At 36.6% G+C, this 13,415-nt stretch overlaps 1 protein-coding gene across 1 annotated transcript in view; it reads right to left on the bottom strand.

Moving 5' to 3' along the window:
* Nucleotides 1–10,720: 10,720 nt before the first annotated feature.
* Nucleotides 10,721–13,415, bottom strand: part of LOC102832351 — a 43,421-nt gene continuing 40,726 nt past the window's right edge. Inside the window, exon 7 of the mRNA XM_006861855.1 lies at nucleotides 10,721–10,766. Within this exon, the coding sequence (XP_006861917.1) occupies nucleotides 10,721–10,766 (46 nt within the window). The remainder of the gene's footprint in view (nucleotides 10,767–13,415) is intronic.

Below are 13,415 nucleotides of genomic sequence, written 5' to 3'. Positions count from 1 at the left end.
ATTTTAGTCTTTCCTGTCTTTTAAATGATTTTTTAAATCTTTCATTTATAATATCTTTCATGTCATATCACAACTTGTTTGGTCTTTGATCATTTGTGTTCAGTGAGATGATTTCTAAATTCCTGTGGAATATACTCAAGGTCGTATTTTGGCTCTCTTGAACTTGTTTTAATTTTTTGTTTTCCATTTCCATTTGAATTTGCATATGAGCAATTAATTTTCTGTTCCACAGTTGGCCCCTGCCTTGGTCTGACTGATGATATTGAGCTTCTTCATCATCTCTTTTCACAGATGTAGTTGATTCAATTCACATATATTCCATCCATTGAGGTATACCTGGATAGTCACCTTTTATGTTGTTGCAGAAAGGTATTTGCAATGAGTGGGTCCTTGGTCTTGCAAAAATTCTACCATGTGATCTCTGGTATTGTTTCTATCATCAAGGCTATATTTTCAAATTGCTGGTTCTTCATTGTTTCAAACTTTTGCATTTCAATCACCAGTAATCATCAATGAATTTTTATTTCATGTTTGATCAATATCAAACTTCAGAAGTTGGCAAAAATCTTCAATTTCATCATTTTTGGCATTAGTGGTTGGTACGTAAACTTGAATAATAATAGTATTAACTGGTCTTCTTTGTGGTAGTGGTGGTTGTGTGACTTACATCCATAGTGATTCTGTTTAGGGTTTCCAAGGCTATAAATCTTTATGGGAGAAGAAGCCTTATTGTTCTCAGCAGAGAAGCTGGTAGATTCAATTGCTGTTCTTATAGATGGTCAGCTATCCAACTCATTAACCTACCATGCTACCAGAGCTCCTTGGTCATCCTTATACATGAATAGATATTATCCTATCATGAACCACATTGTATTTGGGTGAGATTTTCAAATGTTCTTTTTGTGATGCCATTCCTCTTCAACTGACCAGTCCTGACATAGTAGACCATAGGACTGCCTGATTCAAATTGGTTAATACCAGTCTATTTCAACTCACTACTGCCTAGGATTATAATGTTTCATTTCACTTTTTGATAATTTCCAACCTTCCTATATTTATAGTTTGTAGGTTCCTTGTTCCAATTATTAATTAATTTTGAGGAATCCTATGGCTCATCTCCACCTCATATTTTCTCCAGAACCAGGGTGATGGAAAGGTCTCATTCTGAAAATTTCCTAGCTAGTGTAGAACAAGGAAGATTGTAACAAAACACAGAGTAGTTCTCAACATTTTCATCATCAAGTGACCTATATCACACTCATTTATATTTCACTGACCAAACCTGACATCAGAGAGTTAGGGGATTCTTCCAACAGGGCAACAGATATGGGTGAAAAGCAATGCAATAAATAGCAAGAACTCAAAATTTACAGCCATTGCCACCATCAGGTACAGGTGAGTTGATTCAGATTCATTGTAATAGTACGTGTGTCAGAGTAGAGCTGTGTTCATAAGGTTATATGGCTGATTTTCTGTAAGTAGATTGCCACATCGGTCTTCCAAGAGTACCTCGGAGTGAAATAAAAACTCAGCAGCAGAACACCCATTGCCATCAAGTTGATTGCGACTCATGACAACCCCATGTTTACAGAGGAGAATTTCTCCATAGAGTTTGCTTGACTGTAACTTTAATTTCCAGTAGTTTCTTTTAAGATGCCCCTGAGTGAGTTTGAACTTCCAGCTTTTAGGTTAGTAGTTAAGCACAACTGGTTTTCACAGCCTACCACCTGTTTTTGTAAATAAAGATTTCACTGGAACACAGCAATACCCATTTATTAACATATTGTCTATAACTGCTTTTGTATTAAAATGGAAGAATTGAGTAGTTTTGACTAAGTCAATATGACCCCAAATCTAAAATAACTACTATATGACCATTGACAAAAATGTTTGCCTAGCTCTGGTAGCGTAATGGTTACGAATCAGGCTGCTAATCTCAAGGTCAACAATTTGAAACTACCAGCTGTTCTGTGGGAGAAAGATGAGGCTTTCTGTTCCCATCAAGATTTACAGCCTCAGAAAACCTGTACAGGGTTGCTATGGGTTGGAATCGACTCAACAGCACTTAACAACAACAACAGTTTAATTTAGAGACACAGGAAACACGCATAAGCATCCAAAATAAAATATGTCTCACTTTCTGATTTAATTCATGTAGCACTGGAGGCATTCACTCAACTGGGCCAAGAAATTTGGAATACAAACCCTGGCGAACTGACTGGAAGAGATCCGTATTTGTGCCCATACCAAAGGGAGGTGACTCAACAGAATGTGGAAATCAGTGGACAATATCATTGATATCCCATGCAAATAAAGTTTTACTAAAGGAAATACAGAAATGGCTGCAACAATACATTGACAGAGAACTTCCAGAGGTTCAAGCTGATTTCAGAAGAGGATGTGGAACAAGGGATATATCACATGGATCTTGGTTGAAAGCAGAGAATACCAGAAAGATGTTTACCTGTGCTTTAATTTCTACTGTGTGGATCATGACAAGCTATGGACAACACTGCAAAGAATGAGTATTCTGGAATACCTTCTTGTGCTCATTAGGAACCTGTACATAGACCAAGATGCAGTTGTTCAAACAGAACAAGGGAACACCAAATGGTTTCAAATTAGGAAAGGTGTGTGCACTAGGGTTATATCCTTTCACCATACTTATTCAATCTGTATGCTGAGCAAATAATGTGAGAAGCGGACGATGTATAGAAAAACATGGCATCAGGATTGGAGGAAGACTCATTAACAATCAGCAATATGCAGATGATGCAACCTTGCTTACTGTGAAGAGAACTTAAAATAGTTACTGATGAAGAAGGATTGTATCTCAAAGTACAGAAAACAAAAATCCTCATCACTGACCAATAAACAACATCAAGATAAATGGAGAAAAGATTGAATTTGTCAAAGACTTCATTTTGCTCGGATTAATTATCAAACTCATGGAAGCAGCAGTTAAGAACTCAATGTATTGCATTAGGGAACTCTGCTGCACAAGACCTCTTTAAAGTATCGAAGCACAAAGTTTTCAGCTTGAGGACTAAGGTGTGTCTGAACCAAGCCATGGTCTTTTCAATAACCTCCTATGCATGTGAAAGTTAGACAGTGAATAAGGAAGACCATAGAAGAATTGATGCATTTGAGTTATGGTATTGGAGGTGACTATTGAAAGTATCATTGACTGCCAAAAGAGAAAAAAAGATCTGTGATAGAAGAAGTAAAGCCACATTGCTCTCTGGAAACCAGGATGGCCAGACTTCGTCTCTCATACTTCAGACATGTTATCAGGAGGGACCAGTACCTGGGAAAGGATATCATGTTTGGTAAGGTAGAGGGTCAGAGAAAAAGAAGAAGACCCCCAAGGCGATGGATCGACACAGTGGCAGTAGCAATGGGGTCAGGCATAGCAACAATTGTGAGGTTAGCCCAGGACCCGTCAGTGTTTTGTTCTATTGTGAAAAAGGTTGCTATGAGTCAATACTGACTTTATGGCACTAAACAGCAATAACAAAAAAAGTCTTGTTTTGGAAGCAGGAAAAGTATGTTAAAAAAAAAAAAAAATCAAGTTGAGTTATAGTAAGAAATTGTGCCATAAGACAGATTTTTAAAAAATACTATGGAACTGTGAACGGAACTGGTCTGATAGAATAGATGAGGGAAGTTTTGGGGAAGAAATAACATTTGAAGTGAGCCTTGTGAGAAGGAAAGATTTCCACATGGTGTAGTCAAGGGAAGATTATTGTAAAATAGAAGGAAAAGCTTAGACAAGAAAACTTCACAGTACATTCAAGGAATGGTGAATACTTTATTATGATTAAATGCTAAAAGTTATAATGTAATGTGAAAGTTGAAGCTGTCCCTGGAAGCACAAAAATACTACCTTGAATTTTAAAATTAGAAGTATCATATACACACACACATATATATATGTATACATACATATATATATATATATGTAACATTAGTTGTTTGCTGCTAGGTGACAATCAGTCGGTACCAACTCACAATAGCCTCATGCAATACAAGGAAACACTCTTCAATGACAACCTCCCAGTAGTTGCTACAATTGCGCCCGCTGCTACCGTCATTGTGCAAACCATCTCATTGGTGGTCTTCCTTTTTTTCACTGACTCTAAACTTTACCAAGCATGTTGTCTTTCTCCAGGGACTGATCTCCTTGAGAATATGTCTGAAATATGAGAGACAAAGTATATTTTCTTCAGATAGTCCAGTTTCTTGGATTATTTGCTCAGCATACAGACTGAATAAGTATGATGAAAGAATACAACCATGGTGCACATCATTCCTAATTTTAAATCACTTAGTGTCCCTTTGTTCTGTTCAAATGACTGCTTCTTGGTATATGTATAGATAGGCTCCTCATGAGCACAATTAAGTGTTCCATAATACTCATTCTCCACCATGTTTGTCATAGCCTGTCATGATCCACACAATTGAAAGATTTGCATATTCAGTAAAACACTGATAAACATTTTTCTGTATTCTCTGCATTCAGCCAAGATCCATCTGGTGTCAGTAATGATATCCCTCATTCCACATCGTCTAAATCCAGCTTGAACCTCTCCTTGTTAATGTACTATTGCATCCATTTTAAAACTACCTTTAGCAAACTTTTGCTTGCATGTAATATATAATGATATTGTCCAATGATTTCTGTATTCTATTGGGTCATCTCTCTTTGGAACGGGCATAAATATGCATCTCTTACAATTAGTTGGCCAGGTAGCTGTCTTCCAATTTTTTTGGCATAGATAAGTAACTGCCTCCAGTGCTACATCAGTTTGTTAAAAGATTTCAATTTGTATTAATCAGTGCTACATTGAGGAGGCAGCTCTTCCCTAGTCATATATTGAGTGCCTTCCAGCCTGGGGAGCTCATCACCTGACACAATATCTGAAAATATTCTTGTGCTCATGAGGTTTTCAGTGACTAAACATTCAGAATTAGTCCATCTTTCTTTCTTCCTAGTGTGTATTACTCTGGAAGCTCAGCTGAAACCTGTCTACCATGAGTGACCCTGTTGGTATTTAAAATACCAGTGGTGTAGCTTCCAGAAATCACAGCAACATGCAAGCCACAGACTATGACAAACTGACAAATGAGTGGTGAACATATATGTATATATTTGCTATACACCTGATTATTATAATAAGCAACAATATTTAATCATGTGTTTCCTGTGTTTATTAGTTTTTTTTATGACAATGGTGGTTGTTTTCTTTGTATACAGAGTACATCAGGAAATAATACACATTTTGGAAAAAATATTGGTTTCTGGTGGTGAACAATCTTCTGGTAGCTTCAGGATCCCATCGAGCATCTTTAAGTTTGGCAAACAGGAGAACACTCTAAAGCAAAAGTTTAAACAAAAGAAAAGGTAACTACATCGACTCAAAATATCTTGGTTCACTTACTCTCTTCATAAATGAATGAACTTTTACTTTGCCAAGTATTACAAGAAAAATGAGAGGCCATTGGCTGTCATTTATTTTGTGTTTCTTACTTTGAAGTGAAACTAAACTAAAACATTATTCATATTTATTGAGTTGATGACCTTGCTTAGTTTCCCTTTTGGAGATCTAACAGATCTTTCATCAGATTGCAAGTATTGTTTAGAGAAGTGGCACTTTATAGTCTGTTTTTATTAGAGAATTTCATTCCAGTTTCAACAAAGTCCTATAAAGAAAAGAAAAGAAAAAATCAATGGGTAGATTTAGCCAACTAGTCAGGAGACAAAGAATGAAATCATGATATAGCCACTATAAAGTTAAAAGGTTCAAAAAAGAAGAAAAGTAGAGCAGTTCCTATTATACTTTTGTTTCATGATTGTTAAGGGGGGAATTCTGGCTAAAGGTTTGGGATAAAATTTTGTACTGAGTTATTTTCTCTTGATAGAGGGAATGTTTTGAACTTCACACTTCAAATTCAGAAAGCCACTTCTAGATTTAGGAAAAGATCCTTCTACTCAACCCAATTAAATGATGGTTATATACTTAGCAGTGCTATACAAGTGTAAGTAAAAAGGTATTGTTACTAGGGTTCCAATTCATGCATATATGGGCTTATTTTGAACAATATGTGCTTAAACAAGTCTCTGCAGTCAGTGGATAGCTTCAGACAAGTTCCCTCAGTAAAATACTTATCTTGGTCTTGTTAGGGTACCTTCAAAATAAGGCCCAATCAAAATAATGACTTCCAAGGGAATCTGCTGCATCAGCTAAATTCTAGGCAGAGAGGTCAGCTCAGAATGGCAACAGATTTAAGGGATGCCAAAAAGATAATCATGATAGATTTTCTTGAAGGACACAGGACAATTATGGAAGGTTATTATGAAGAAGTTTTTTTAAAAAAATTGAAAACTGCATTGGTGAGAAAAGACCAGGAAACTTGTGCCAAGGAATTTCTTTCCATCATGACAATGTACCTGTACTGTCCTATGAGAATTTTGTTGGGAAACCTTATCCTCTCCACCATACAGCAATGATATTGCCCCTTCATACTCTTTTTGTTCCCTCAAGTCAACGAATATTTCAAAGGAACAAGATTTTCAGAGTCTCTGAGGCTGCCAAATCTGCTGTTTTGTTATATTGTAAATTGAGAAGTGCAGAATTCTCATGAAAAGAGTTAGAGAGATGGAAACACTGTCTTCTGATATTTCTACAGCTAGAAGGAGGATCCACCACTCGTCTGTTAGTTTGTTGTACTGTGGTGGCTTGCATGTTGCTGTGATTCTGGAAACTATGCCACAGGTATTTTAAATACCAGCAGGGTTGCCCATGGTAAACAGTTTTCAGCTGAGCTTCCAGACAAAGACATACTAAGAAGGAGAGAAGGACTATTTCTGAATATTGAGTTACTAAAAATGTTATGGGAGTCTTGGTGTGGTGTTGTAGGTTGATGCGCTAGACTGCACAGTTGGTTTGAACTTCAAGGTCCATCATTCAAGCTCACCAGCCACTCCTTGGAAACTTTCTATATACAGGATCATTATGGGTTGGAACCAACTTGACAGAACTTAACAACAACTAAAACATTATGAATAATAGTAGACTATTGTCAGCACCAGGATATTGAATATTGAAATATGATGAAAAGCACGAGAATAATTTCAGATATAGTAACTGAAGATGAGCCTCTAAGGTTGAAAGGTACTAAAAATATGACTGTGAAAGAGTTGCCTCCTCAAAGTAGAGTTGACCATGAGTAAAGTAAACTCTACTCCTCAAAGTAGAGTTGAAGGAGTAAAGCCTTTGGGACCTTCATTTGCTGATGGGGCACAACTCAAAATGAGAAGAAATGGCTGTAAACATCCATGAACAATCAGAACATGGAAGGTACAAAGTATGAATATAGGAAAATTGTCAAATGTGAAATGGAATGCATAAACATCCATATCCTATTTCAGCATTAATGAACTGAAATGGACTAGCATTGGCCATTTGAATCTGACAATTACATGGTTTTCTACATTAGGAATGACAAATTGAGGAGGACTAGCAATGCATTCATCATCAGAAAGAACATATCAAGATCCATCTTAAAGTATAATGAGGTCTATTGATAGGATAAATCCATATGCCTACAAGGAAGACAAGTTATTACCATTATTATTCAAATTTATGCACCAACCTCGAATGCCAGTCATGATGAAATTGAAAAATTCTATAGATTTCTTCAGTCTGAAATTGATCAAACATGCAATCAATATTTCATAATTACTGTTGATTGGAATGCAAAGTTGGAAACAATGAGGAAGGATCAGTAGTTGAAAAATATGGTCTTGGTGATAGAAATGATTCTGGAGATCCTTTGACAGAATTCTTCAAGACTAATGAGTTATTTGCTGCAAATACCTTTTTAAACAACATAAAACATGACTATATACATGGACTTCACCACATGGAATACACAAGAATCAAATTGGCTCCATCTGTAGAGAGAGATGGTGGAAAAGCTCCATATCAACATCTAAAGCCAGGCCAGGGGCAGGCTGTGAACAAACCATCAATCACTCCTATGCAAGTTCAGACTGAAGCTGAAGAAAATTAATACAAGTCCATAGAGCCAAAATAGAATCTTGAACATATTCTGCCTGAATTTAGAGATCATTTGAAGAACAAATTTGATGTATAAGACATTAAAGACCGAAGAAAAGAGGAGTTGTGGGATGAAATCAAGAACATCATACAGGAAGAAAGCAAAAGGTTATTAAGAAGACAAGAAAGAAAGAAAATACCTAAATGGATGTCAGAAGAGACTCCAAATATTGTTCTTCAGTGTAGAGATGCTAAAGCAAATGAAAGAAAGGAGGAAGTAAAGGCATTGAATAGAAAATATCACAGAACAACTTGAGAAGACAAGGTCAAATAGTATAGTGAAATGTTCAAAGACCTAGAGTGAAAAAAACACTCAGTATTCCTATAGCTGAGGGAACTGAAGAAAAATTTCAAGCCACAATATTAAATATTGAAGGATGCTGTGGACAAAATGTTGAGTTATGAAAAAAAAAACATCAAAACATCAAAAGAAGAAATATAGAGAGTTGCTGTACCTGAAAGAGATGGTTGATGTTCAACCATTTGAAGAGGTAGTATATAATCAAGAGCCAATGATCTGAATGAAGAAGTCCAAGGTGCATTGAAGGTACTGGCAAAGAACAAGGTGCTGGAAACTGATGAAATACAAATTGAAATCTTTCAAAGGACTGATGTAGCACTTCAGGTACTCGTCTATGCCAGGAAATTTGGAAGACAGTTACCTGGTCAACTGACTGGAAAAGATCCATATTTGAGCCCAATCCAAAGACAAGCAACCTAATGGAATGAGGTAATTATCAGACAATATCATTAATATCTCAAGCAAGCAAAATTTTGTTAAAGATAGTTCAAAAATGGTTGCAACCATATGTTGATAGAGAACTTCCAGAGGCTCAAGCCAGATTCAGAAGAAGACATGGAATATCATTGCTGATGTCAGATGGATCTTGGCTGAAAGCAGAGAATACCAGAATGATGTGTAGCTCTGCTTTATTGAATATGCACAGGCTTTTGATTGTGTGGATCATGAACAGCATTGCAGAGAATGAATATTCTGGAACACTTCATTGTGCTTATGAGGAACCAGTACATAGGTTAAGAGGCAGTTGTTTGAACAGAACAAGGTAACTCTGAATGGCTTAAAATTAAGAAAGATGTGCCAGGGTTTTGTTCCTTCATCATACTTATTCAATCTGTATGCTGAGCAAATAATTTGAGAAGCTGTATTATATGATAAAAACATGGCATCAGGTTTGGAGGAACACTCATTAACAGCCTGCAATATGCAGATGATACAACCTTATTTACTGAAAGTGAAGAGGACTTTAAGTAGTTACTGATGAAGACCAAAGACCACAGTCTTCATTATGCATTGCCTCTCAATGTAAAGAAAAACAAAAGTCTTATCACTAACCAGTAAATAGCATCAAGAAAAATGGAGAAAAGATTGAAGTATTCAAAGACTTCATTTTGCTCAAATCAACCATCAATACTCATCAGCAGCTGTCAAGAAATCAAACAATGTATTTCATTAGGCAAATCTGCTGCACAAGACCTCTTTAAAGTGTTGATGAGTAAAGATGTCAGTTTGAAGACTAAGGTATGCCTGACCCAAGACATTGCATTTTCAATAACCTCATATATATACAAAAAAGTTGGACAGTGAATTAGAAAGACTAGAAAAATTGATGCATTTGAGCTGTGATGTTGGAGGAGAATATTAAAAGTACCATGGACTACCAAAGGAACAGACCAGTCTGTGTTGGAAGAAGTGCAGCCAGAATGCTCTCTGGAAGCCAGGATTGGCAGACTCGTCTCTCATACTTTGGACATATTGTCAGCAAGGACCAGTGCCTGGAGAAGAATATCATGTTTGGCAAACTGGAGGGTTGGAGAAAATGTGGAATACCCTCAAGGAGATGGATTGGCACAGTGGCAGCCACGATGGGCTCAAATGTAGCAATGATTATGAGGTTGGCGCAGAACCAGGCAATGTTTCATTCTGTTGTGCATAAGGTCACTATGAGTCGGTACTGACTCGATGGCACCTATAACAACAACAAGAAGATGGAGGATATGTTAAGAAATATAAGCTTAATATTTTGGTATATGTATATATTTTTAAATTAGGGTTTCTATGATTTTGTAGTAATACTTTTTGACTTACCCTCATATGAAAAATGTTATCTTTCAAGAAAACAACTGGTCTAGTTCTGGAAATTCTGATGTTCAGACTAGAGGAAACACATGCCATTTGATTTTCTTGAGATGAAAGATAACTGAAACCTCTCTTTAGATGTTGTAAATTAACTAATGATGGTATTGATCTCCTTAACTTTTTTTTTTAATACTAAGTACTTTCCACACATAATCTCATTTTGTTTTCATAACAACCTTGAGAGATATGTTTTCATTTCTAGCTTAAAGTAGCCTGTCCAATATCAGAAAGCCAGTAAGCAAAAAACAACAAAGATTTAAGCTCCAATGTTTTGACTTAGATACCCAAAACTCCTAACCTCTTTCTTTTTTTAAAAGTCAGGCTATGGTGAACTAGGATCATGTTGCCACTTGGAGATTGGCAGAGGAGTTAGCCTGTGGGTGTCTCAGGAAGTAGGGCTATGCTGTACCTATAGGGACTTACACTATCAGCTCTATCATTAAGCCCTTTCTCTTTTGAACTGTGCTGTCTTCATATTGGAGGATCTGAAACAAAGGAGGAAAGGAAAGACTTAGTCATAATTCTATTATCAAGAAAAACTGTGTTTGTTTAAAATCTGGATATGGTATAAAGAGTCATTGAAGGTCTGACCCAAATTCTTGACACAAAGCTACCCAGTGACAAAATAAAACCATTATAATATTCCAAGTGTATATTTTTGACTGATAACTCAACTGAATTTGGATGAATTTGGGACTGAGCTTAGTTCTTCTGCATGAGTGGATGCTTAAATCCTCGTACTTTTAATTGATCAATGCATTAAAGCTACTGTGTACTACCTATGTCAATATAACCTGGATTTTTAAAGCATGAAAGTTTAAAGATGAAAGTTCATCTTGGACCATATCCACTGGAAATACAATAGGATCTCACATAAGTCCACACCACATCATAGATTCCTAAGACAGATTGAAACCTTAGGGCATATCAGACTGCAATTAATCTTAATAGTATTATTGTAAGCCACTCTTTGAAGGGAGATAAGTGACTGAGTTGGGACCAAAATATTTTCTAAAGATATCACATATAAATTAAGAAAAAGAAATATAATATTAATAAATTATCTCTGTGACTAGGAATGTGTTTTTATGAAGTATGTTGAAATGTCCAGTTAAACCTCCACTGATTACAGGAGATAGAATTTCAAACTCAAAACATATACTCAACATTAGTTCACCATTACAGCAACTTTGCTGCCAATTTTCAGCATTATGTAAGAGCAGTTTGAGAATTTAATATCACAGAACATGAAATTCTACTTCGAGACTACAATCATAGGGGAGACAACTGAAGTAATGAGATTTATACAGTAAAAACGGTGATGAGAATTTTTATTTTGACAATTTTTCATTGAACATCAGGACTTGAAGAGTCTAATATTATATCAGCTTCTGGATTTAGTTGCTGTCATGGGGAAATGGCAGTGTGAGAACAGGAGGCGGTGAGAATGATGTCTTTTAATGAAACTGGATGTGGAGGAAAGGATATAATCATAGAACAGGAAAAGTCCCTAGAGATGACCTAACCCTGTGTGTGACAGATTCAAACTGAGCGGGGGTGGTAGTCACATGCTGCCATTCTTGTTTTTATCCTTCTAATTCCCAACAGAGCAATGAGATAGGTGCTGGAAATTAGCTGGAGGTAAATAGATGGGAATATTACTTGGAGGATCATGGTAAAAGAGAGTGACCTCCAACAAGATGGATTTATACATGGGCTCAAACATTACAATCATGAGGATGGCAAAACAGGGCAGTGTTTTGTTCTGTTGTGCAAAGGGTCTCTATGAGTCGGAATCAACTCAATAGTACCTAACAATAGCAAAAACATTACTTGGTGAATATGCCAAGGTTGTTTAGATTTCATTATTATTGTTAGGAATGCTTCCTAGTAGTGACAAAGGCATAAAAAGAGTTACTTTTGCCATATCTTTGAGTCCTTTCCGCCACTGGATTAGACTGAATCAACTTACCATTTGTCTTCACTTAATGGTGTCAGTGTAGCCCAAAGCAGTGAAAATAAAACCAGAGAATAAACAATTTATAACACTGTCACATGGAACTTGATAAGAATCTATCTTTAGAAATTTTAAAAAGGCATAGTATCTTTTAAACATTGTGAGAGAAAAGGCATGAATTTGAAAGTCTAAGATGCAACATCTTTGTAAAGTCAAAGGCATAAAAATAGCTTAGTTTTGCAACCTGTTGACCATGGGAGTTGTTGTTATTAAGTGCCATAGTGTTGGTTCCAATTCATAGCGACATTGTATAGGGTTTCTGAGAATTAACTGGTAAGTTTGAACCGCTGACCTTCACTTAACTTAATGGACTACTTTGTGACTCAAAGTAGTGAAAATACAACCGGTCAATAAACAATTTATAAGATCGTCACAGAGAACTTGTTAGGAATCTATATTTAGAAATTCTAAAAAGATATAGTATCTATTAAACATATTGGGAGAAAATGCATAGGATTTGAAAATCTAAAATGAATCATCTTTATAAAGTCACATTACAAGAATTGCATACAATTAATATAGCAATAAGAAATTAACAGACGGAAAAGACTATTAAAGAGGATAAATAGAGCCAGTTCAGATAGAGGTGAAAAGATGGCGGGTCAGGTGGAAGTGCATTAACAAGCTCTGCCGGCAACAACACAGAATACAGGACCAAGAAGGCTCAGGGGATGGTCCCAGAACTCTGAACCACATATAAAGGAATATTTAGAAGGTTGGAAGACTTACAGCTGGGAAAGTTTGTGGCAGAAGCAAAAAATCCATTGCTTCCTGGTTCGGGACGCTCAGCTGCTCCAGGAGCCACCATCTTGTGTGGGGCCAAGCGGGGAAAGGATCAGAGCAGCCACGGATGCCTGACAGAGCCCCAGAGATAGAGGTGTGGACATTCTTTTTTTTTGGTATCTCTTCATTGGTCCCTTGCTGTCTGTGTACCTCCATTCTGGTGACTATAGGGGTGCCTGAGCTAGTGAACACCCCAGCCCCACCCTCGGAGGGTTCTACTACGCATGTGCACAATCTCCTCGAAATTCAAAGAGACAGTTTCCACTTAAAACCAAATGGTTGACAGATACTCAGACCAAGGGCAGGCCTTGAACCTTTCTTGTTTGCTTTTTGT

The sequence above is a fragment of the Chrysochloris asiatica genome, unplaced genomic scaffold (assembly GCF_000296735.1).
Source record: "Chrysochloris asiatica unplaced genomic scaffold, ChrAsi1.0 scaffold00043, whole genome shotgun sequence".
Lineage (NCBI taxonomy): Eukaryota > Metazoa > Chordata > Mammalia > Afrosoricida > Chrysochloridae > Chrysochloris > Chrysochloris asiatica.
This window is presented reverse-complemented; position numbering and strand designations above follow the sequence as displayed.